This window comes from Piliocolobus tephrosceles, chromosome X, assembly GCF_002776525.5.
Source record: "Piliocolobus tephrosceles isolate RC106 chromosome X, ASM277652v3, whole genome shotgun sequence".
Lineage (NCBI taxonomy): Eukaryota > Metazoa > Chordata > Mammalia > Primates > Cercopithecidae > Piliocolobus > Piliocolobus tephrosceles.
Window position 1 is genome coordinate 95,169,044 of NC_045455.1, and position 26,564 is coordinate 95,195,607.

General features: G+C 40.2%; 2 protein-coding genes across 2 annotated transcripts; one reads left to right on the top strand and one right to left on the bottom strand.

Annotated features, from left to right (window-relative positions):
* Positions 1–2,230: 2,230 nt before the first annotated feature.
* SKA3 (spindle and kinetochore associated complex subunit 3) lies at positions 2,231–25,177 on the bottom strand. The gene is made up of 9 exons (XM_023190648.3): positions 24,925–25,177; positions 19,100–19,161; positions 18,819–18,984; positions 14,812–15,223; positions 9,001–9,086; positions 7,139–7,224; positions 4,813–5,016; positions 2,913–3,031; positions 2,231–2,380 (listed from the first exon to the last, which is right to left on the bottom strand). Coding segments are annotated over exons 1-9 (1,239 nt in total). The 5' UTR covers positions 25,028–25,177; the 3' UTR covers positions 2,231–2,379.
* Positions 25,118–26,564, top strand: MRPL57 (mitochondrial ribosomal protein L57). The gene is made up of 2 exons (XM_023190649.3): positions 25,118–25,256; positions 25,451–26,564. Exon 2 carries the CDS (start codon positions 25,456–25,458, stop codon positions 25,762–25,764), a length of 309 nt encoding a protein of 102 aa, XP_023046417.1. The 5' UTR covers positions 25,118–25,256; positions 25,451–25,455; the 3' UTR covers positions 25,765–26,564.

Sequence of the window (26,564 nt, forward strand, 5' to 3'; positions counted from 1 at the left end):
ATCACATAGGTCCATGTAAGCCAAAATAAAGATCTTGGATTTCATTTTAAGAGCAGTGGGAAGACACACTTGAAAGATCCCAATGTCTGAAGCTTGACAAGCTGGAAGCATCAGTTCTAAGAAACAAACTAGGATCACAGGCGGGAGGTGGTAAGGGTTAGGGAAATATGACTTGGACAAACTGAGGGGCCACCGCTAAACAAGTGTGCTCCCTTGCAGATAATCAGAAATGCTTAACAGTCTTTATTGCCCACTGATGTGGTTTGACTGTGTCCTCACCCAAATGTCACCTGAATTGTAGCTCCCATAATTCCCACAAGTCGTGGGAAGGATGCAGTGGGAGGTAACTGAATCATGGGGGCGGGTCTTTCCTATGCTGTTCTCATGATAGTGAGTATGTCTCCCGAGATCTGATGGTTTTATAAAGGGGAGATGCCCTCTTGCCTGCCACCATGTAAGACGTGTCTCGCTTCCCACTTCGCCTCTGCCATGATTGTGAGGCCTCCCCAGCCATGTGGAACTGTGAGTCCATTAAACCTTTCCTTTATAAATTACCCAGTCTTGGGTGTCTTTATTAGCAGTGTGAGAACAGACTAATACACTCATCTTTAAAAAACCTCTTCACTACATAACCTCTTCTAGCTACTGCCCCTTCTCTTGCCTCCCTTCTTTAGCAAAACTCCTCAAAAGAGCTGTCTGAAGCCACTGTTTTACCTCCTCAGCTGTTTTCTCTTCTTCACTACAGACTTCTAGTACCAGCACTCCATAAAAATTAATCAGTGTTGTCAACATCAACTTTGCCAAACCCAACAGTCAATTCTCAGTCCTCTTTTTACTTGAATTCTCAGCAGTACTTACAGAATCGTCACTATCCTTGAAATACTTTCTTCCTACTTCACTGGCCTCTTCTCAGTCTCCTTTGCTAGATGATTTTGCCCCTTTCCATCCTCTAAAGTTGGGAGAACTCCAGGATTTGGTCTGTGGTACACTTTGAATATATTCCCTCCCTAAGCAGCTCATCCGGTTCTGTGGATTTATATACACACGGTACACAGTAAAAGGCTGGTATACATTTCAGAGTCAATGGCATACATAAAGCTGACTAGAGCTTTATTTTGAAAAACAAAACTAAATATCTTAAAATTTTATTTTACATTATATTTAACAAAAATTATACTTACAACTACCCAGTAACTTCTAGAACAAGGACAAAATCAAGTTTTGTTTTGGTGACAGTTTTCTGACAAGATTAATAAAGCACAATGGACAGGTCCCCCATTTGACTTTCAAGGAACCATCATAAAACAGGGTAATCTTTACTGCATCAAATTCCCAAAACTAAGCCTTTGAAGCACATTGACGTAATACTTAATTGTTTCTTCTCAAATTTTTAATGGTTCTCCACAGTATGTTAGGTCCTTATTTTCTCATTGGCTGTAATTTGACAAGTTCTCCAAAAGCACTATCATGAACTTAGTAAGATAATACTTTCCAGTAGTACTTAAATCAGAACGATCGTAGGCTTGATAAGCAGGTCAGCCTGAAGCTACCAGGCAGCTCTAGAGGCTCCTGTGGCCATAGCTAACAGCACACAGGAAGGCCCCTGGCCTAGGACGAGCTATCAGAACCTTTTAAAGAGAGTGAGGTTCGGGGTCTACTGGGTGTCCAAGCTCGAGAGTGGAGCGTGAGAGGTCAGCTGCCATGTGATAGAAAGAGCTGACATGAGAGAAAAGACCCCACACAGTGAAAAGCTGGGAGAAAAGAGAAACAAACTCACAACCTGACAGCAGAGTTCCTGGTTCCAACTGTCGAGACCTGTCTCCACCTCCAGTGGTCACAGTATATAGTTACCCAGGCCTGGAAATCTCCCTTTTTTCCTAATTAGTTTAACTGGTGTTCCTGTTGTTTGCAAACAACAGCAACTGCATCTTCAGACAGCACTGAGGAAATAAAAGGTATGGGACGGTCCTGAAAGGAGATGATGGGAAGGCAGAGCTGGCTGGCAGCAATGTCTCCCTGGCCAGGTCAGGGGCAGCCTCATCTGAGTAGCAAACACCTTTATATTTTTAAACTTACTTGTCCTACTTCCTGGTACTACTTAAACCATTCTGTTGATTAAGCTGGGTAATTTAGTATCAATGAAACACTAATAATCCTTAAAGAGTGAATGACCGGACTACATGTCAACAAGACTAGGGTTAAACCTTATCGAAACTTCGTAAAAAGTGTATTATGATGTTAATGTTCATGTTCCTCTTTAAAATGAGTCAATGTTTAAAAAGGGGAAAGAGGCAGGGGAATGTGAATGATAAAATTGGTCCAGCTCTGCTTTAATCTCATTCTGTTCAGGTTCTTGTAATGGATAGATCCATTAGAATTTCTGCAACAGATACAAATAAAAAATATCAATTTAATATAATTAAAAGCCACTAAGACAAATGACAATACTGTGGCTATATATTTTACACTTATAAAATAATTGAGGATAGATTCCCACTGATATCATTAGACTGGATAATTTGGGAATCTGAAATTCAGGGATCACAAGTTCTGTATCAAAAGATAGAGACAGGCTATTAAGCTGCCAAATGTCAATTAAAAACACAATTTTTACTAACATTTAAATGTTTTTTTCTTTTTTTTTTTGAGACGGAGTCTCGCTCTGTTGCCAGGCCGGAGTGAGTGGAGCCATCTCCGCTCACTGCAACCTCCGCCTCCCGGGTTCAAGCGATTCTCCTGCCTCAGCCTCCTGAGTAGCTGGGACTACAGGTGTGCACCACCACACCTGGCTAATTTTTGTATTTTTAGTAGAGACAAGGTTTCACCATGTTGGCCAGGATGGTCAAATGTTAATTTTTAAATGTCCTCCTCAAATAACACACGAACTTTCTTTACAAAGGTAACATACTCACCAGTTTTCTTTGTTGGTGACATCTTGGATGTTCTGTCCATGTTTAAGGAACCTTTTACTGGGTGGCACTGCTTTAATTGCTACTGGAGTAGCTAGGTTTGAGTTGTATTTTGATAAAAGCTAAAAAAAAAAAAGAAAAGCAAAATTCCTTTTTATTGAGCCATATGAACAACATAACCTAAATTTGGAAGAAGTTATAAAATGTTCAATACAAGCTACGGGCCGGGTGTGGTGGCTCACACCTGTAGTCCTAGCACTTTGGGAGGCCAAGGCAGGTGGATCACTTGAGGTCAGGAGTTTGAGACCAGCCTGGACAACAGGTGAAACCCTGTCTCTACTAAAAATACAAAAATTAGCCGGGAGTGGTGGCACACACCTGTAATCCCAGCTACTCGGGAGGCTGAGGCAGAAGAATCACTTCAACCCTGGAGGTGGAGGTTGCAGTGAGCTGAGATCATGCCACTGCACTCCAGCCTGGGAGACAGAGCAAGACTCATTCTAAAAAAAAAAAAAGACATGCTAACAGCAATGAAAAGATAGGGATATTAGAAATTTAACTTGGATGTGAAGGACTGATTTTTAAAGCCTAAAATGTATTCTGACTGAGGTTAGTGAAAACAAGTAGCAATATATCCCTGAGAGCAAATTAAGCCTTAACAAAGATGTCAAAATACACAAAAGGAAAGATGTAAAATGAATGCTCAAAAGGAAGGTCATCAATTACAAAAACTATGATAGGAGAACATGAAATATTAGCTAGAATTTTTTCATGCATAAAGAGATGATATATTAAATATAAGCTTTCCTTCCTTTTACATAGAAATAAGGAGAGATGAAGCAACCGTTGGGAAGTGGAAACTATATAATTTTCATAAAGACAGAAGATGCTCCTTCTTCATGCAATTTATTATTTCTTCCAGAAAAGCAGAAAAGAGAAAAAAGGATAACAAGTACTTTATTGATATCCCAGCATAAGTCAGTTCTAAAGGCATCTGAGTATTTTCCTAAGTGATTTATCCTTCTCATGGGTCTTCGTAAATCAGGAAGATTTCTAGAATGGTTATTAAGAATTCCATACGTGTAAGTAATAATTGCCAAACACTGTAACTTCTATTAAGGAGGGGGACTGTCAAAGAATCAGACTGGTTATTTAGAATTGGCAGTTGTTATAAGTCATTGGTAGAGTAATGGTAACTGCTGTTAAATACTAAAGAATCGGATACAGTCAGGCATCACTTAACAATAGGGATACATTCTGAGAAATGCATCATGAGGTGATTTCATCGTGTGTGAACATCACAGTACTTACATAAGCCTAGATGGTATACCCTACTGCACACCCAGGCTATATGGTACAGCCTATTGCTCCTAGGCTACAAACCTCTACAGCATATAACTGTCCTGAATCGTGCAGGCACTTGCTACGCAGTGATAAGTACTTGTGTATCTAGTACTTATAGAAAATGTACAGTAAAAATACAGTATCCTAATATTATCATTGCTGCGGCATATGCGGTCTGTCATTGACCAAAACGTTATGCAGCACATGACTATATTCTAATATACATCAATCAGTGTTTCCTAAACTGAGGTCCAACAAGTCTCAAGTTCAAGAAGCACTGACATGTTATTCATGATACCCTGGTTCTGGGAAATTGTAGGGTAAATGACTTTTCTGACTTTGCCAGCAACACTTCCAATGGAACCATGATCGACATGGAAACCACAGTTGAACAAGTACTGGAAAATAAGGTCCTGACAGCCTAGAATTTGGATTTTCTCATCACCAAAATTAGCACATTAGCTCAATGATAAATAAGACAGTTTACATGCAGTTTCAGGTCTTTAAGTATTTCATTTTGAAAAGAATATCAGAAAAAAAAATAGCCTGGAAAAATAACCTGGAGAATATCTTCTGGAATTTTAGTTACTTCTGGAGGCGTAGGTGTTCTGAGCAGATTCTCGTAAGAAGAAATCGTAGGTGAAGAGGGATCTGTTAAATTCTCAAAGCATGTGTCTGAATTTAAAACCAACGAAGTATGATCTTTAACTTCCAAATCATTTGGTGAACTATTTGTTTTTGATAATGGGTAATTTGTGGATACCTATTGAATAAAAATAAACCATTAAATGATGGTAATATAACGTAATGTAGTAAACAAAAACGGTTAATCATTTGTTAGTTCTGTTGGGGTCTCTAAGTAGGCCCCCATATGCCCCATCTTCTCTGACCAAGTTCTAAACAAAATCAAGAACAAATGGCACACAGAGGACAAAATATCACTTTCATTACCAATAAAGGCTGAGTTAAAGCTTAATGTCAGCAAGTTGTGGTGGCTCACACCTGTAATCCCAGCACTTTGGGAGGCCGAGGTGTGCGGATCACGAGGTCAGGAGTTTGAGACCAGCCTCACCAACATGGCGAAACCCCGTCTCTACTAAAAATATAAACATTGAGCCAGGTGTGGTGGTGCATGCCTGTAATCCCAGCTACTCAGGAGACTGAGGTAGGAGAATTGCTTCAACCCAGGAGGCGGAGGTTGCAGTGAGCCAAGATTGCACCATTGTACTCCAGCCTGGGTGACAGGGTGAGACTCCATCTCACCCCAAAAAAAAAAAAAAAAAAAAAAGCTTAGTGCCATAACTAAATAGAGTGAACCAAAGATTTAGATGGATATATCCACCCCATCTCAGGCAACAGTGAGTGTAGTCAGAGGAAAATCACAGCATGAATGAACAAGTGTTACCACACGCCCTCCCAAGAGGAAGAAAGCAGATCAGAGGTAAGTTTAGTATGCAGACTATTCATGCTAAACCAGCCAGTTGGGTAAGTCGCTCCATCTCTCTCAGGTCAGAGTTAACAGAGAGAGAGGATAGAGTGTCACCTCAGTAGGGTACCTTCCACGTGAACATAAGGAGTAGATTAATTGTAAATGGCAGGTACTAACAGGCAGATAACCTGATACTTCAATTGCTAACACAGCCCTATGTTCATCCACAGCTGCACTGTACAATATAGTAGCCATAGCCACACGAGACTCTTTAAATTTTAAGTTAATCAAAATTAAATAAAAATTAAAGAATTAAATATTAGTTCTTCAGATATACTAGCCACATTTTCAGTGCTCAATAACGTGATTAGTGGCTACCATACTGGACAGTGCAGATTACAAAACATTTCCATCATTACAGAAAATTCTATTGGATGCCCTAACACAGTATTGGTTTTCTATAGCATTGGTTAAGTGAGCATATTGACTAAAGAGGGATAAGGTTTTGATTTGATGAAATCTGATTAAATTTATTCACTGGTAAAATTTAGGGGGAAAAAAGCACAAAATCACCCATAATTTTATCACCCAGAGATAACTACACTTTGCTTTTCTATCCACTCTTTTTCTGTAAAACACGTGTGTACATATGCACGTGTGTGTACACAGACACACATCATTTTCCATATGATTAGTATTTCTTGAAAACATTCTTTTTATATGCTCTCATCTGTTTTGAAAAACACATGATAGTATACATAACACCTGACCTTATGGATATGCCTTGCTGTGTTTTAGTTCTTCGATATCATTCGATATTTGTACCGTTTCCCATGTTTTGTGCTTACAAACAATGCTGTTCCTTACTCTGTAACTTGTTTTAAATCTTTGTCCCACTTTGCCTTAGAAAAAATTCTGAGATATGGTTTAAGGGTATGAAAAATATTTTTTAGCCGGGCGTGGTGGCTCACGCCTGTAATCCCAGCACTTTGGGAGGCCCAGGCGGGCGGATCACAAGGCCAGTAGATCAAGACCATCCTGGCTAACAAGGTGAAACCCCGTCTCTACTAAAAATAAAAAAAACCTGCCGGGTGTGGTGGCGGCGCCTGTGGTCCCAGCTACTCGGGAGGGCAAGACAGCTTGATTCTAGACAAGCTAGAATCGCTTGAACTCGGGAGGTGGACGTTGCAGTGAGCTGAGATTGCGCCACTGCACTCCAGCTTGGGTGACAGAGTGAGACCCGGTCTCAAAAACAAAAACAAAAGAAAAAAAAGAAAAATATTTTTTAGAGCAATTGACTTATGCTGCCAAGCTACCCTCCAGAAATGCACTGTAAATACACTCCTAAAAGCTGGATTCATCCATGTCTTCTAAATAGCCTCTTTGAGTCTGCAAGCAGTAGTGTATCTGAGTCTTTAGGAGAAAGATTGTGGCTTTCAATTTTACAGAAAGTTACCAAAGCTATGCTGTTCTTTGTAGATGGAATTTTCAAACCAGGAGTACAGAATGTAGGTACCAAAGGAGAATTGGTATACTCGGCATCTGAAAGACACATAAAATGGTCACAAAAAATTGTAACTATAGTATACTTAACTGGACAGGAAAAAAAATCTCATATTCACATATGTAATTACCATTAGCACTAATAAAATTCAGCAAGGATGCAAGAGCAATACACAATAACAAACAGTTGTAATGTATACTAAACATAAAAGCAACAAACTATTACACATATAATTTGAAAAAAGATACTTTTCACAGTAGCAACAAAGACAAGATACCTACAAATATATCTATTAAAAATGGTGTAAAACCTTTATGGAGAAAATTATCAAACTTCTGACAAAGGAGGAGGAAGAGGGAGAACAGGTCACTTGCCTTCCAAGATGGCAGGACTTACTCCAAAGGTACAGTAGTTAAAAACAGTGTAACATTAACCAGGGATGGAAAAATTAAAGATAAGAACAAGAGAAACCCATGCATATACAGACAATTGCTATCTAGCACACATAGTATCATCGAGGCAACCTTAAAAAACAACAAAGAGAAAAGGTAAATGTTAGAAAAACAATCTAACTGGCAAAATATTTTAAGTCTAAAAGTCATCAAGTGCTGGAAAAGATGGAGAAACAGGAACTCAACACCACTAGTGAGAAGATAAATCTTAACAGCCACTCTTAGCTGACTATTTAGCATTTTCTAGAATAAGTAAAAATGTGCATGCCCTTTGAGCCGGCAATTTTACTCCTAGATGAGAAATACACATATGCACTACAGAAAATTTCCTTAGGGCACTGCCTATAATAATAAAAAATAAAAACATTACCTCTTAATCAGCAAATGAATATGGCTCATATATACAGTAGAATACTATTTATCAATTAAAAAGGATGAAGTGCTTTGGGAGGTCAAAGTGGGCGGATCACTTGAGTCCAGGAGTTTGAGACCAGCCTGGGTAACATGGTGAAACCCCTCTATCAAAAAAATACAAAAATTAGCTGGGCATGGTGGTGTACGCCTATAGTCCCTGCTACGTTGGGGGCTGAGGTGGGAGGATTGGTTGAGTCCAAGAGGCAGAGGTTGCAATGAGTAGTCTACAACTGTGACCAGCCTGGGCAACATGGCAAATCCCCATCTATACAAAAAATACAAAAATTAGCTGGACGTCATGGTGTGTGCCTGTAGTCCCAGCTACTTGAGAGGATTGCTTGACCTGAGAAGCTGAGGCTGCAGTGAGCCAAGATCATGCCACTACGCTCCAGCCTGGGCAACAGAGTAAGAGCCTGTCTCAAAGAAAACAAAACAAAAAAAATCATAAAACTCTAGGATTTTTTAATCTTGCTTTTTCATGAACACCAATGTTGTCACGTTTGCTGGGACAAATATGAAAACAATGTATGAAAATTTTCTTTAAGTTACTGAGCTATTCAAAAGAAACCAAAATTTAAAATGACAGCTGAGGTATTCTGTGTGTGGTTTATATAAGAAAGATAATGTACAACTCTAATCAATAGGTTAAAACAAAAAGTACCATGGCTCTACATCAAAAGATTGGTGAACAAATATGTATGTTTCAAATTAAAATGTTAAAAACAAGCTTACAAATACTGAATATAATCAACAGTATTAAAAACATACCAGAAAATTTTCTTTCTCTTGGACAAAATCATGCTGAATGAAATGGTACTTAATGTAATCCAACATTAGGAATTAAACAGATGAAGAAAACTATTAGAATGTCTAAGATGATGAAATCAATTTTGTTCAAAGATAGTTTGGGAAAAATGTTCCTGAGAAGGAACTTGATTTTATACTTACCACTTTTTTCCAGCTGCTGGATAGTGGAGCCAGGAGTGGCAAAAACATTATCATTGGGCCTGGATTCTGTATCTATGGCCTCCTCACTGGTGTGATTCATAGGGAAATTACAAGGTTAAAAAAGTTAACATTCAATCTCTGGGAAAAAATTTAACCTTACTAAATATCAAGTTTGGACATTCAGTTATGCTTTATGGTATAGAAGTCTCATGAAACAAATTCATATATATCCATGGTATAAAACAGTTAAGGACCATTAACTTCAACTTATTAGTTCAAAAAAGGAACTATGTAGCTCATAGGGCTTCCAAATCCTAAAGTGGAATTTTATAACCAGTATATATATATATAGATTAAAAACTTGCCATTTTTTTAAGACTAAAATGACTGATCCTGTCATCTGATTATCATTGTCCTAGACAATTACACAGATGTCCATAAAATAGTTATAAAGAGAATATCACTGAATACAAGATAGTTCAGGATTGATTTTCACTTATAAGTTTCCAGTTTTGAATTTAAACATAATGACCCATGCTGTCTTTAACATCTTGTGCAAACATTTTTTTTTTTCTTCTGAGACAGGGTCTCGATCTGTTCCCAGGCTGAAGTGCAGTGGTGCAATCTCAGTTCATTGCAACCTCCACCTCCCAGTTTCAAGTGATTCTCCCACGTAAGCCTCCCCAGTTGCTGGGACTATAGGCGCACACCACTGTGCCTGGCTAATGTTTTTGTATTTTTTTGGTAGAGACAGGGTTTCACCATGTTGGCCAGGCTGGTCTCAAACGCTTGACCTCAGGTGATCCACCCACCCTGACCTCCCAAAGTGCTGGGATTACAGGTGTGGATTACAGGTGTGAGCCATCACGCCTGGTCATTGTGTAAACATTTTTTTTAAAGTGTATATACAGTATGGCAAAAGAATATATGTTGTATAAAATCTCTAAAAATAAAAGGGCTGGGCATAGTGGCTTATGCATGTTGTGGGGCCAAAGTGGGAGGATCTCTTCAGGCTAGGAGTTGGAGACCAGGCTGCGCAACATAGCAAGACCCCGTCTCTACAAAAAATAAAAATATTAAAATTAGCTGGGAGTTGCAGCACATAACTGTAACCTCAGCTACAAAGGAGGCCAGGTGGAAGAACCACTCGAACCCAGTTCATGGTTGCGGTGAGCTACCATCCTGCCACTGCACTTTAGCCTGGGTGTTGGGAATGTTTCATGGAAAGAGGTGGTTTTCAAATGTCTAAAACCTTTTACCCAGTCATTTTACCTCTAGGAAAACTCAACAAACATTTTGGCACAGTAGTATTTATTACAGCTTATTTATAATAGGGGAAAATTGGAAAGAACCAAAATAGGACAGTGAGACCCTGTCTCTAAAAATAAAAGAAAGAAAGAGAGAAAGAAAAACTACTACTAGTACCTGTGTAGTCCCCTGTGGAAGCTTCCCAACTTGGTACCCATCTCTGCCCTACAAAGGTAAATTTCTATCTATATTTGCTTGATACTTTAACTACTTATTTGTGTACTCTAAATATAATTTTTGTGCTTTTGAACTATAAATGAAATAATAGTGTTTTATATCTATATAACTGCACACTTTGATTATTTTCCTTGTTCATTTAAGTAAAATTTCATAGAGGCTTTTATATACACTGGCAACTTTCCCTAAGATTGATTCACCAATGGCCACCAGCATTATAAAAGCATTTTCTTATGTCTTTATCAACACTGAATATAACCTGTCTTTTTTGGTGTTCTCTCTCTTAACATTAACAAACCTAGTTAAAACTTGGAAATAGAACGTGCATCTGGATAGTTGAAAAATGACATCTTATTTTTGTATTTGAATTTCCTTCATTACCTGCAAGGCTAAAAGTGTTCATATGCTTATTGGTCAATTGTATTTCTTCTGTTTTTTGTTTTTTTTTTTTATCTTGAGATGGAGTCTCACTCTGTCACCCAGACTGGAGTGCAGTGGCACGATCTCGGTTCACTGCAGCCTCTGCCTCCAGGGTTCAAGTGATTCTCCTGCCTCAGCCGACTGAGTAGTTGGGACTGCAGGTGCCCAGCTAATTTGTGTATTTTTAGTAGAGCCAGGGTTTCACCATGTTGGCCAGGCTGGTCTCAAACTCCTGACCTCAAGTGATCCACCCACTTCGGCCTCCCAAAGTGTTGGGATTACAGGCATGAGCCACTGCGCCTGGCCTCTTCTTTTGTTAATTCATGTTTTTGCTCGTTTTAAAAATGGGATGTCTTTCACCAATTACTGCATCTGGGTTTTTAAAACATGTTATGTGTATATATAACATATATATGCACATATATTATATCATGTTATAAAACTTTTCCTGCTTTGTCATTGGTCAAATATTTTATGATACAGTAGTTTAAATTTTGTGTGTGATCAAATCTATCCATATTCTTTACTATAATTTCTAGCTTTGATGTCATGCCATAATTTAACTACTTCCTACTGTTAACTATTTTGGTTCTGTCCAATTTTCCCCATTTAAAATAAGGCTGTAATAAATACTACTGTGCCAAAATGTTTGTCAAGTTTTCCTAGAGGTAAAATGACTAGGTAAAAGGTTTTAAACACTTAAGAATCAACTCTTTCCATGAAACATTCCTGACAATGATACATGAACACACGTTTCATTGTACTCTTCTAACAGTTAAAACAAATATTCTTTGTACTATTTTGATAGACAAAACTGTTTTTAAAATATTTTTTAGTCATATCTATTCCTGTCCATTGCCTACGTAGCTTTTGGTATGTTAGTGGTTTCTTATCAGTATGTGTGTAACATAGTCCTCAATGCAATTCTTTTCTCGGTTTATTTTTTATCCTTTATATGCTTCATGTTCCAGTCTATTTATTTAATTTTTATTCTTTTAGAGGTGGGATCTAGCTATGTTGCCCAGTCTGGTTTCAAACTCCCAGGCTCATATGATTCTCCCAACTCAGCCTCCCAAGCAGGTGGGACTAAGGCATGAATCACCATGCCTGACTCATGTTCCCTTCCATATTTCTGAATAGAACAAACAAATGTTAAGATGTCTAATCATTACCACTTTCTTGCAATTACAAACATATTGATAGTTGCAGTATACCCTTTCACTGTTTAAACAGCTAATTTATCTATATTTTCTTTTGCTTTTTAAATAATTTATCTAAATATTTATATTTTTGATCTATCTATATTTTATATTGACTCGAGGTAGAGACGACTTGATTTTTTTCCAGTTAACTAATTGTTCCAGTATAATTTACTGAATCATCTTTACTTCAAAAATACCTTCAGGATCACTTGAGGCCAGGACTTAAGAGACTAGCCTAGACAACATAGTGAGACCCTGTCTCTACAGAAAGTTAAAAAAAAAAAATTAGTCAGGCCTGGTGGTCCACACCTGCCGTCCCACCTACTACTTGGGAAGCTGAGGCAGGAGGACTGCTTGAACCTAGGAAGTCGAAGCTGCTGTGAGCTATGGCGATGCCTCCGCACTCCAACCTGGGTGACAGACTAAGAACCTGTCGAAAGAAAGAAAAGAAAACAAAGAAAGAAAAGAAATAGTTGCCCTATGTAACTATATAAAATATATATCTTCTATCAGCCTCTTACTTGAATTTTATTATTTCTATAAGTTTTTCATGTGATTTTCTTGAGTTGCCTAGGTACAAAATGGCCTAGAAGTGCAACACAGAAATATTTCTTATTTCCTATCTCATTACACTGGCCAGAGCATCAAGAATGATGTTAGGCTGGGCGTGGTAGCTCACACCTATAATCCCAGCACTCTGGGAAGCTGAGGCAGGTGGATTACTTGAGCCCAGGAGTTCAAGAGCAGCCTGGACAACATGGCAAAACCCCATCTCTACTAAAAACAGAAAAATTAGCCAGGCATGGTGGCTCATGCCTGTAGTCCCAGCTACTCGGGTGGCTGAGGCTCGAGAATCACTTGAACTCAGGAGGTGGAGGTTGCAGTGCGCTGAGATTGCCCCAGTGCACTCCAGCCTGGGAACAGAGCGAGACCTTATCTCAAAACAATGACAACAGCATGACATGACATGACATGACATGACATAACATTCGAAAGGATTCATCCAGAACACCATCCATGCTCAGAGCTTTTTGGAGCTTGTTATCTGATAATTCTTTTTTTTCTTTTTTTTTTTGGAGAGAGTTTTGCTCTTGTTGTCTAGGCTGGAGTACAGTGGCTTGATCTCAGCTTACTGCAACCTCCACCTACTGGGTTCAAACAACTCTCCTGCTTCAGCCTTCCAAGTAGTTGGGATTACAGGTGCCCACCACCAAACCCAGCTATTTTTTTGTATTTTTAATACGGACAGGGTTTCATCCTGTTGGCCAGGCTGGTCTTGAACTCCTAACCTCAAGTGATCCACTGTGCCTGTCCTGTTATCTGATAACTTTTTCAGTTTTCTTCTCTGATTATTGCTCTACCCAGGTTTTCTACTTCAAGTCAATTTTTATCACTTTGTATTATTTTCCAAAACTATCTGAAATTTTCAAATTTCCCAATACTATACCCTATATTTTCTGATAGCTTAGAAAAATAAAAACATAGGCCAGGCACAGTGGCTCACGCCTGTAAACCCAGCACTTTGGGAGGCCGAGGCAGGTGGATCACTTGAGGCTAGGAGTTCAAGAACAGCCAACATGGTGAAACCCTGTCTCTACTAAAAATACAAAAATTAGCCAAATGTGGTGGCATGCCCCTGCAATTCCATCTACTTAGGTAGCTGAGGCATGAGAATCACTTGAACCCAGGAGGTTGCAGAGAGCTGAGATTGAGCCATTGCACTCCAGCCTGGGCGACAGAACAAGATCATCTCAAAAACAAAACAAAACAAAACACACAACACAGTCCTTGGTTCTTAGTTCTGTTATTTGTATTTATGTTTAGATAAGGACTAGTTCTTAGGTTTATCAATTCAACTCTTTTAAAAATCTTTTGGATTAAAATTTTATGTTATCTTTAGTGTTTCTTCTTTTCCTCAGAGTTGTGGGGTTTTTTTCTGACTCTTTGACATGAATGTTTATTTTCTCTCTTTAATAGTAAGTTTTTAATGATAAGTATTTATGTTTAGACACTGCTTGGCTACTTTGATAAGTGGTACTTTCATTGTAACTCTCGCGGTTTTAATCACCATTTCCCTGCTAATGGCTCCCAAATCTAGTTTAGCACTGACTTCTTCACTGAGCTTTAAACTGATATTAGAATGCCTAAGTATGAAGAGGCACTAACAATGTCAAAACCAACATGTCAACACATCACCTACCCCCCCCCCGTACTCCAGGTATTCTTTTCCTGTTCTCTCTAACATCACCCCAAGCAAGAAAACAGAAAGTCGGGGTTTATCCTAGATCATCCTCTTTTCCCAAGTCTCCACAGCAAATCAATCACAAGTTCTTACTAGTTTTACCCCTTTAATTTTATTCCCTCTTTTCTATCCCTACAAATAACATCCTTTTTCAGGCCCTTATCACTTCTTCTATAGTCTCTCACCTGAAGAAACCGACAGCTCAACACTTTATTGACAGTATTGGTGATTCGAGAAGATCTGTAATATAAAGTATCTGAAAACCTTACCACTAAAGAACTTATTGATGTAACCAAACACCACCTGTTCCCCTAAAACCTACTGAAATAAAATTTAAAAAATCTGAAAACTTTTTAAAGGAAAAATGTTGTCTGAAACATTATATTTCTTCTGGAAGAAAATCAATAAATACAAAAGGTTTAGAAAGCTAGAGAAAAGATGCCTTTTAACAGAGCTACTTACCGTTTATTATTCCTCACATTTTTAAGTCCCATTGTGTAATCTTCATTTAAACACATAGTATATTCAGAGATACCAAAGTGTTCTAATTTAGGAGTTACACACTCAAAATCATCCATTTTTAGTGCACATTTTGGAGTTTTTAGTACTTTTACTAGTGATTGCTTGGTAGGTGGAGTTACAATTACAAGCTCTTCCTTATAGTTGTTCACTGCCTGTGGAGGGTTTAGTGGAACCTGGGATACCATGTACCGCTCAAGTCCAAAATCTGAAAGTTGTGGACTACGTGGAGACTTCTCAGAAACACAACTACTTTCAACAGGAGGATCAGACAGATCATCTTTCACATCAGGCTTCTGAATATTTTCACAATTAGACAACTCTGGGTCAGAGTTAATGGCTTCTTGCTCGTGTACTAGGAGGAAAAATCAGAATATTCTGGTCAAACATCAAAACGGAAACTTTCATGTTTACAAAAACAACAGAAAACAGCTTATCTGAAATTTCCCAAATCAGCAAAAGTTCCGATTGTCTAAACATTTTATTTATTATTTATTGAGACAGGGTCTCGCTCTGCCACCCAGGCTGGAGTACAGAGGTGTGATCACAGCTCACTGCAGACTTGACCTCCTGGGCTCAAGTGATCGTTCCATCTCAGCCCCTGGGGTAGCTGGGACTGTAGGTATGCCACCATGCTCAGCTAAGTTTTAAATTTTTTTGTGGAGATGGGGTCTTATCATGTTGCCCAGGCTGGTGTCAAACTCCTGGGCTCAAATGATCCTCCTGCCTTGGCCCCCAGAATGATGGCATTTCAGGCATGAGCCACCACACTCAGCTGAAATGCTATTTCAATTGTCCCTTTAATAAAGTTCCGACATGTATCTCTTGTGCACCCATATCCCATTGTGATTATACATTAGAGGAGGAAAGCAAGTTAAAGTGTTATAAGATGAAAAATTAATATTCACAAATAAAAGTCCAATTTTCTTATATCCTTAATGTGATTTACTAGTTTTTCTTAATATTTCCTTTTTTCTCTCAGACTTTAGTGTGCATCAGAATATATTTTCTGTAGCTTTGACTGTTGTCCAGGCTGGAGTGCAGTGGCACTATCACAGATCCCGATGTAGGCAACAATGGGGGAGGGCCCCAGGTTGGGGAGAACCATGAACAATTGTTCTGAGAAAAGGCCAATCACAAAGGACCTGTAGGTACTTTTTCTTTTTTAATTTTTGAGTCAGGGTCTCACTTTGTCCCCCAGGCTGGAGTGCAGTGGCAGTCTTGGCTCACTGCAGTCTCAACTTCCAAAGCTGGGACTACAGGCATATACCACCATGCCCAGCTAATTTTTTGTATTTTTGGTAGAGACAGGGTTTCACCACGTTGCCCAGACTGGTCTAGAACTCCTGAGCTCAAGTGATCTGCCCATCTCGGCCTCCCAATGTGCTGGGATTACACATGTGAGCCACCATGCCTGGTGACAACAACCTTGCTCTGTGCCTAGCCCGCCTCCAGCATGACCCTATAAAACTTCCCTTCAGCCTCTGCCTCTTTGCAGACAGCCTCTTCTCTGCTGTACTGCCCACTGCCACCTTGCAATGTATTTTCATACTTTAATAAATCTGCCTTTCTCTACCTACCACTGTCTTGGTAAATTCCTTTACCACCTGTGACACTAGCCCCAGCTAGTCGCACACACAACGCTGGGCTCGGGTGATTCTCCCACCTCAGCCTCCCAGGCAGCTGGTACTATGGGCGTGTGCCACCATGCTCAGATAATTTTTTGTACTTTTTGTAGAGATAGGGTTTCGCCATGTTGCCTAGGCTGGTCTTGAACTCCTGGGCTCAAGTGATCCACCGCCTCAGCCTCCCAAAGTGTTGAGATTACAGGCGTGAGCCACTGCACCTGGCCTGAAACTATATTTTAAAATTTCATGACAGTATGGAATCAACTGTGTTCCATATTTAACACAGAATATGATATTATTTTAGATTCGTAACTTCCAGATGCCCAAGCTCAACAGCAAAGACTGCTATATAAAGATAAGTTTTTATCCTTAGTCTGGAACACCTATATCAAACACCTAGTTGAGAAAAATAATAGGGGAGCATTTCAAAGATATACAGTTTCTCAACCATTAATAGGTTATATACTTTTTTTTTTTTTTTCTGAGACGGAGTCTTGCTCCGTCACCCAGGCTGGAGTGCGGTGGTGCAATCTCAGCTCACTGCAACCTTTGCCTCCTGGGTTCAAACAATTCTCCTATATGAGCCTAACGAGTAGCTGGGATTACAGGCACACACCACCACACCCAGCTAATTTTTGTATTTTTAGTAGAGACAGGGTCTCACCATGTTGGCCAGGATGGTCTTGAACTCCTGACCTCAGGTGATCTGCCTGCCTTGGCCTCCCAAAGTGCTGGGATTACAGGCATGAACCACAGTGCCTGGCCGGTTATATACTTTCTTGTTTGTTTTGCTTGGTTTTAAAAGCCTTGAGTTTAAATCTCTGAGGTTTCATATTTTGATTTCATAGTTTTTGTTCCTTTGAAGAGATTTTGAGTCACTGAGTTGTTTTGGCATTATGCTTTCTGTAAATTTTGAGAAATGTTACAAGAGTTGCCAAAAACCTACTGATGTATTTATCACAGGACTGTCATTTAAGAGATTAATAAATCATCATTATCAGTACTCCATAGGGAGATATTATCCCCATCTTATAAGTGAGGAAAAAGCAACTTACAGAAATTACCCAAGGTCACACATGTAATAACTGGTGGAGCCAGTATTTGAATCTATGGCTCTTTCACACCAAAGTCAACAAAATTCTATGATACCATGTTGGGGGGTGGTGGTGGTGCGGGTTGTTTGTAAGTAGGTATGTATGTATGTATGTATTTTATTTATTGAGGCAGGGTCTCGCTCTGTCATGCAGGTTGGAGTATAGTGGCGTGATAGTAGCTTACTGCGGCCTTGAACTCCTGGGCTTAAGGGATCCCTTCTGCCTCAGCCTCCCAAATAATTAGGACTCCAAGTATGCACCATCATGCCCAACTAATTTTGTAAAACAATTTTTTGTAGACACAAGAGTCTCATTATGTAGCCCTGGCCTCAAGTGATCCTCCTGCCTCAGTCTCCCACACTGCTGGAATAACAGGCATGAGCCAGTGTGCCTGTCTCACACGGACTGTTTAACTTACCTGCCACACACATCCTCAATATATACTTGTTCAATTTAATAATAGAAATGAAGACACTGAAGTTAGTCATTCAGAGGTATGGGCATAACAATAGCAGTTAACAATTAACCTTGAGTGACTGACATGCTAGGCACTGCTCTAAGCAAACTTTATCTTATTTAATCCTTAAACAATCTCATGAGATAGATACACTAAACATTCCCACTTTACAAATGAGAAGGTAAGGCACAAGATTAAGTAACTTGACAAAGATAATAATACAGCTATTAAGTGGTGGAATACAGATTTGAACGCAGGCATTTTGGCTCCAAATTCTAAACCACTATGATAGACTGCCCTTCATTAAAATTTTAGAACCAAAAAATGACTCTGTCAAATTTTTATAGCCAATATCTCTTTCTACAGAAGAGAAAACTGTGAACAAGAAAAATGAAATAACATGCCTTGAGGTCTCTCAGCTTTTATTGGCAGGGCTAACTAGAAACCACCTATCCCAAGTTACAAAGATTTATCTTGTAGTTTTTCATTTAAATAGGCCATCTAGCCTAAATGTGCTAAATACAGCATTGTGCTAGCTTTCATTTGGCATTTTGGAAAGGAAAGCAAGGACTGTCTTTACATTGCACCCCTGATTAGCACTCCAAAAGCATACCACACAGTGAGAGTTGACTAAATGTTTATCAAATAAGCATCAGATAACGACAGAGCTAGAATTAAAAACCATGGCCAAGCCTACAGTTGTCTTAGTTAATCATGCTGCCTTGTTTCTTCAATACTAAAACAAATGCTATAAAATGAAGTTATTCAAACCTGAATTTTTCTTGACACGTGGACTATATCCATACTTCTGGAAATACTCTCGTATTTTCATAATATCCATTGAATTTTTTTCCATTAGTACTTTTGTTGCCTTTATGAAATCAAAGCCTTCTTGATTTTCCAATCTTGCTTTATCAAGAAGAATGTTAACATCATCCTTTTATGAATAAAGAAAATACATTTTAATTTCTCTAACTTCTGACTAAATCTATTTAGGATAAAAAAATTACTCGCCACAGAGAAATCATAAATTAATATTGTAGGAGTGATACCTTTAGAGTCTGAACTTCTGAATGAAGGTCATATAAAATTCTCATTGGATAATCTTCAAAGTCTTCAATATGAATATTGAAAGAAAAAAAGTCCAATAAGTGTAAGGAAAAGGAGAAAGAAAAAGAATACTTAGTATACAATCATATACCTTATAATGACATTTTGTTCAATGACAGGTCACATATGACAGTGGTACCATAAGATAATACCATATTTTTTACTGTACCTTTTATATGTTTAGATACACAAATACTTACCATAATCTTACAGTTGCCTACAGTATTCAGTGCAGTTGCATGCTATATAGGTTTGTGGTCTGGGAACAACAGGCTACACCATATAGCCTAGGTGTGCAATAGGTCATATCATGTACGTTTGTGTTACATACGCTCTATGTTTGCACAATAACAAAATTGCCTAACATTGCTCAGAACGCATCCCCCTTAAGTAACATGACTGTATAACATACATACTGAAAAGCATACAAATCCTAAGTACGTAGCTTAATGAACTTTATAAAATGAGCATACCTGCATAACTGGCCCTCAGCTCAAGAAACAGAAGTAGAGGCCGGGCACGGTGGCTCACGCCTGTAATCCCAGCACTTTGGGAGGCCAGGGCGGGTGGATCACGAGGTCAGGAGATCGAGACCATCCTGGCTAACACAGTGAGACCCCGTCTCTACTAAAGAATACAAAAAATTAGCCGGGCGTAGTGGCAAGCGCTTATAGTCCCAGCTACTCGGGAGGCTGAGGCAGGAGAATGGCATGAACTCAGGAGGCAGAGGTTGCAGTGAGCCGAGATTGTGCCACTGCACTCCAGCCTGGGTGACAGAGCAAGACTCCATCTCAAAAAAAAAAAAAAAAAGAAAAAAGAAACAGAAGTAGAAACAGAGCCTTATTAGAACTCTAGAAACCCTCTTATAGCCTCTTCCTTCCCCACAAGGGTAAACTTTACCCTGATTTCTTTTTCTTTTTTTGAGACAGAGTTTTGCTCTTGTTGCCCAGGCTGGAGTGCAACGGTGTGATCTTGGCTCACTGTAACCTTTACCTCCTGGGTCCAAGCTATTCTCCTGCCTCAGTCTCCCAAGAAGCTGGGACTACAGGTGTGCGCCACCACGTCTGGCTAGTTTTATATTTTTAGTAGAGACAGGGTCTCACCATGTTGGTCAGGCTGGTCTTGAACTCCTGACCTCAAGTGATCCACCCACCTCAGCCTCCCAAAGTGCTGGGATTATAGGTGTGAGCCACCCCACCTGGCCACCTTACCCTGATTTCTAACACCATGAAGCAGTTTTACCACTTACTAATGTGATGTAATGGACTCATACAATACGCACTCTTTTGTGACTGGCTTCTTTCACTCAACTGTTACATTCTTCCAAGTTCAAATCTAATCCATGTTCATTACTGTGTAGTATTTCCACTGCGTGATACCAAATTTATTTATTCTACTGTTGAAACACTTTGGATTGTGCCTAGTTTGGAACTATTATGAATACTCTTGCTTTGAACTTTCTAGAACATGTCTTTGGTACCAATATATTCATATTTCTGTATGTTAAGAGACTTAGAAAAAGTGCTGGATTACATGTTACGCATATGTTCAACTTCAGTAAATACTGCTAGCTTTCCAACGTGATTTTTACAGTTTGCACTCCCACCAGCAGTGCATAAGAAGTGCATTTGTTCCACATCTTTCCAAACACTTGGTAATTTTCTCTTTTTCATTTTAGCTTTCCTGGTGGGTATGCAACTATACTACATTGAGACTTAATTTTCATTTCCTTGATTACTAATGAAATTAGTGTCTTTTCACATTCCTAATGGCCTGAAGATAATTTTTTTTTTTTTTTTCTGAGATGGAGTCTCACTCTGTCGCTCAGGCTGGAGTGCAGTAGCTGATCTCAGGTCACTGCAACCTCCACCTCCAGGGTTCGAGTGATTCTCCCACTTCAGCCTCCTGAGTAGCTGGGATTACAGGTGCCCACCACTATGCCCAGTTAATTTTTTTGTATTTTTAGTAGAGACGAGGTTTCACCACGTTGGCTAGGCTGGTCTTGAACTCCTGACCTTGGGTGATCCACCCACCTCGGTCTCCCAAAATGCTGGGATTACAGGTGTGAGCCACTGTGCACGGCCGAATCTTTTATTTTTTCTGGGCCGCGTCTTGCTCTGTGGAGGAGCTGGAGTGCAGTAGCATGATCTCGGCTCACTGCAAGCTCCACCTCCCGGTTTACGCCATTCTCCCACCTCAGCCTCCCAAGTAGCTGGGACTACAGGCGTCCACCACCGTGCCCGGCTAATTTTTTGTATTTTTAGTAGAGACGGGGTTTCACCGTGTTAGCCAGGATGGTCTTGATCTCCCGACCTTGCGATCCGCCAGTCTTGGCCTCCCAAAGTGCTGGGATTACAGGCGTGAGCCACTGCGCCTGGCCCAAGTCTTCTAATTTTAAGGCAGTCCTACTTACCCATGTTTTCCCTTATGATAAGCACTTTTTGGTTTCTATTTTTTAAATCTTTGCCAATGACAAGATATGTGTCTCTCTCACGTTTTCTTCTAAGAGCTTTATGGTTTTAACTTTTGCATTTAGAGCTACACCCATCTGGAATTGATTTCTGTACATGGCATGTCGTAAGAATCAAGATCCACTCTTTTTCTCCATATGGATATTCAATTGACCTGGCACAACTTACTGAAAAGGCATCCTTTACCCACTGTATGTCACCTTTGTCATTAATCAGTGGGTGTTACATATGATGTAAAAGTAGTTTTTTCGTTTAACTTTTTTGAGACAGGTTCTCACTCTGTCACCCAGGCTAGAGTACAGTGGTGCAGTCATGGCTTACTGCAGCCTTGACTTCCTGGACTCAAGCAATCCTCGCACCTCAGATTCCCAAGTAGCTGGGGACTACAGGCATGCACCACCCCACCCAGCTAATTTAAAAGAAGTGGAGTTACTTTTTGTTTCTTTTTTTGAGACAGAGTCTCACTGTCACCCAGGCTGGAGTGCAGTGCCCTCATCTGAGCTCACTGCAACTGCTGCCTCCCAGGTTCAAGTGATTCTTGTGCCTCAGCACTGCCCCCCCCCGCCAGTAGCTGGGATTACAGGTGTGTACTACTACACACTCTTAATTCTCAAGAGAATTAAAAACAAGTTAACACAAAAACTTACATGTGAATATTTACAGTAGCATTATTCATAATAGCCAAAAAGTAGAAACAACTCAAACGTCTATCAGCTAGTGAATAACGAAAATGTAGTAGGACCATACAATGGAATATACTCAGCAATAAAATGGAATGAAGTGATGACACATGTGACAACATAGAGGAACACTGAGACATTACACTAAGTGAAATAAGTTAGTCACAAGACTATAAATTCTATAATTCCATTTATATGAAATGTCCAGAACAGACAAATCTATAGAGACAGAAAGTCGATTCATGGTTGCTTAAAGCTGGTGTGGTGGGTGGGGTTAAGGGGATGACCGTTAAGGGGCACAGGGATCTCTTCTAGGAGTGATGAAAATCTAAACTTTTTGTTGTGATAATTGCACAACTCTGAATATCTTAATAACCATTAAATTGTATCCTTTAAATGGTTTTATGGCATGTGAATTATATCTCAAAGACATTTAGAAGTCAACCAACTGAATTATTCATCATTGTGATCATAAAAGGCGAGATTGTTTGTGACCATTTTCTCTAATTACGATTCCATATTTTGTATAACGCATATGGGACAGGAATTGAATGGTTATTCCAATTTTTCCTTGTAAACACAGAAGAAAATGCAGATTATGCAGAGTCAATATGTCGGTAGGAAAATAAATTAGGATGAGCTTTATGGAAAGTGTCTCTCTCTCATATATATATGAGAAATTTTATATATATATAAAATGTATATAAATATATAAAAATAAACAAATATAAATATATAAAAATATATAGATAAAAATATAAATATATTATATAGCTATATTATATAAATACATATAAATATATGTGATATATAAATATATATTATATAAATATATAAATATATAAAATATATTAAACATATAATACATATAAAATATAAATATATACAAATATAAATATATAAAATGTATAAATATATAAAATATATTAAAGTGGAGATTTTATACATTTTATATATATTATATATGTATATTTTATATATATATAAAATCTCCAGGCTAGGCCCGGTGGCTCACACCTGTAATTCCAGCACTTTGGGAGGCCGAAGCGGATCACTTGAGGTCAGGAGTTTCAGACCAGCCTCGTCAACATGGTCAAACCCTATCTCTACTAAAAACACAAAAATTAGCTGGGCGTGGTGGCGTAAGTCAGTAATCCTAGCTACTTGGGAGGCTGACGCAGGAGAATCGTTTGAACCTGGGAGGTGGAGGTTGGAGGAGCCGAGAGATCGCGCCACTGTACTCTAGCCTGGGCAACAGCGAGACTCCATCTCAGGGAAAAAAAAAAGAAAAAGCATCCAAAAATGTTAATGCAATTTTGTGTCTATTATAGCACTATCACAAAATCAAATAAAAACAAAAAAGCTCTAAAATAAGAATGGTAGAAAAGCTACTAAAATATTAATAGTGGTGTGGCATGACCCATGGATACGGGGTATTTATTTTCTTTCTACTTTTCCATACCTTAAATTTCCTACAATGCACATATGTTGATTTTACAGTCACAGAAATAGACATTTTTTTTTCCTTTTTTTTTTTTTTTTTTTGAGACAGAGTCTCGCTCTGTCGCCCAGGCTGGAGTGCAGTGGCGCGATCTCGGCTACTGCAAGCTCCACCTCCCAGGTTCCCGCCATTCTCCTGCCTCAGCCTCCCGAGTAGCTGGGACTACAGGCGCCCGCCAGGCCCGGCGAATTTTTTTTGTATTTTCAGTAGAGACGGGGTTTCACCGTGTTAGCCAGGATGGTCTCGATCTCCTGACCTCGTGATCCGCCCGCCTCGGCCTCCCAAAGTGCTGGGATTACAGGTGTGAGCCACCGTGCCCGGCAGAAATAGGCATTTTCAAGTGACTGGAGATCATAATTAAAGTAAAAGTCTGCAGGGTGTAATATTTTAAAGCACATTACAATTATGACATTTATGAAATAATTCCAAAATCTGAACTACTTTTCAATAATTTAAAAAATCTCCAATAAAAAGGTGAATGGTGAATTTTGCTTTATTTATACACATTTTTTTTAAACCCCAGCACTGTCGAGTACTAGTGTTTGTGTTGGTAATACGATTTAGTGGGAAAAACACAGGTTTACTGCAACTGTTGACCACCTGGGTGAGAAAAAAGTCACTATATGTGTAAAGTATCGTGTAAAGAACAACGTTAAATAGCTTGATTCTAAGAGAATCTGTTTAGGTTTACATGGTATTTTATTGACAAGCACATATATTGTATGTGACGAAAGCATATCACATATAAATTAGTATATGTATTATGAGCTCAATCTGTCAACTTAGGTTCTTATTCTCAAGTGCTGCCGTCTCTGTTCCCAACATATTAAATAAATAGTGCTACTTTCATTACCTCAGGAGAGCCTTGGGGTTGTACCTGGGAGTAAAACGGACACGCGATAAGGGTTCCTAGGAATAAACCATAACCAGGCCCGGGAGCTACGCTAACACCAAACGCCGAGCATTGAGACACTCAGCACCCACTCCGCGCCTTGGTGGCAGCCGTCCACGCCGTCAGTGCCTGGCGGTTTCCGCGGGGCTCACCCTCCACTCGCCACGCCCCTCCGCCCGCGGCGCACCCCGCGCACCGTGCCCGGGCAGCCCACCTCACGCACCGCTTTCCTCTCCGTCCAGCGCTCGCTGCAGCCGGGCCGTCTCGCAGTCCAGCGTGCTGGCCAGAGACCGCAGCTTCCCACAGAAGCTCCGGATAGGGTCCATGCTGAGCACACCCGGGAAGGACTCCAGGCGTAGGCGGACAACACCGCTCACCTCACAGCCTCCCGCCACTAGTTTGAATCGGCGCCGAACGCGCCCTCGGCTCTGCGCAGACGCAGTTCTCTCTCGCGAGAGCTGAAGTCTCTCGCCGAGGCGCCAGGAGACCCCGCGAGACGGGTACGCTTACGCCGCAGCGTCTGCCGGCGGCCGCGGAGTCCTGAGCAACCGGCGGGTGAGTACTTGCGCGAATTCAGTCCTGTAGGAAGCGCCTTCTTCGCCTGCTGGCCTTAGCTGGGCTCCCCGCTTCTCTGGAGGGGAGGCGGTGCGGGAACTCCCGTAGGCGTGAGCTGGAGCGCGCGCCCGCTGCTCTCTCCAGGTCCGGCCGTGCCATTTCGCGTCCGCAAAGCCCGTCCCTCTGTTCCGCAGGCACCATGTTCCTGACTGCGCTCCTCTGCCGCAACCGCATTCCTGGCCGTCAGTGGATCGGGAAGCACCGGCGGCCGCGGTTCGTGTCGTTGCGCGCCAAGCAGAACATGATCCGCCGCCTGGAGATCGAGGCGGAGAACCACTACTGGCTGAGCATGCCCTACATGACCAGGGAGCAGGAGCGCGGCCACGCCGCGGTGCGCAGGAGGGAGGCCTTCGAGGCCTTAAAGGCGGCCGCCACTTCCAAGTTCCCCCCGCATAGATTCATTGCGGACCAGCTCGACCATCTCAATGTTACCAAGAAATGGTCCTAACCCTTGGATTTTATGGATCACGGGGCTGCCCATCTTTACCTGGTCCAGGAACTGAAAAACTGTAGCTACTGTGAAAATGAGCCTTTGGACCAGTCTTTATTAAAACAAACAAACATGAGTAGTCTGCATATAGAATATCTAGGGCTCTAAACCCTCTAATACTTAAAAGTGTAATCGCTGTCCTGTCGTTTCTTTAGTCTGATAGGAAGATAGGGATTTTCTCAGTCACATGATATTTTGAAGGAAAGCTGCAATAAAGCCACAGACTGATTTGAGGTCTGCAAAAGTGTGAGATACTTGATTATGGGTTTATCATGCAACATTAGTTTGCTTACCTTAAGAATTGCCCAAAAATAAAAGGAAATATGAGCTTTTTAGTTAAACATACTGCCACAAACATTTTCTGGGATTTTACTACTAAAAGTGGACATTTAAGCGAAGTAAAAGAGGCCGGGTGCGGTGGCTCACGCCTGTAATCCCAACACTTTGGGAGGCCAAGGCAGGCAGATCACTTGAGGTCAGGAGTTCAAGACCAGCCTGGCCAAGGTGGTAAAACCCTGTCTCTACTAATACAAAAAAAAAAAAAATTAGCTGGGCATGTTGGTACAGGCTTGTAATCTCAGCTACTTGGAAGGCTGAGGTGGGAAGATCGCCTGAATGAACCTCATGCCTCAGAGGCAGAGGTTGCAGTGAAGTGGAGGTTGCAGTGAGCCAAGATCATGCTACTGCACTCCAGCCTGGTAGACTGCATCTCAAAAAAGGAAAATAAACGAAGTAAAAGATATTTATCAGAACTGTTA

Bases quoted from the DNA above. Each gene is read 5' to 3' on its own strand.
- SKA3 (XM_023190648.3), bottom strand. From the start codon at position 25,027: ATGGACCCTATCCGGAGCTTCTGTGGGAAGCTGCGGTCTCTGGCCAGC. The intron at 15,224-18,818 runs GTTTGAATAACT...TTTTCCTCCTAG, and splicing joins ACGTGTCAAGAAAAATTCAG to TACACGAGCAAGAAGCCATT. The intron at 3,032-4,812 runs GTTATTTTTCCA...TTTTTTTTTTAG, and splicing joins TTCCAGAAGATATTCTCCAG to CTTTTATCAAAATACAACTC.
- MRPL57 (XM_023190649.3), top strand. From the start codon at position 25,456: ATGTTCCTGACTGCGCTCCTCTGCCGCAACCGCATTCCTGGCCGTCAG.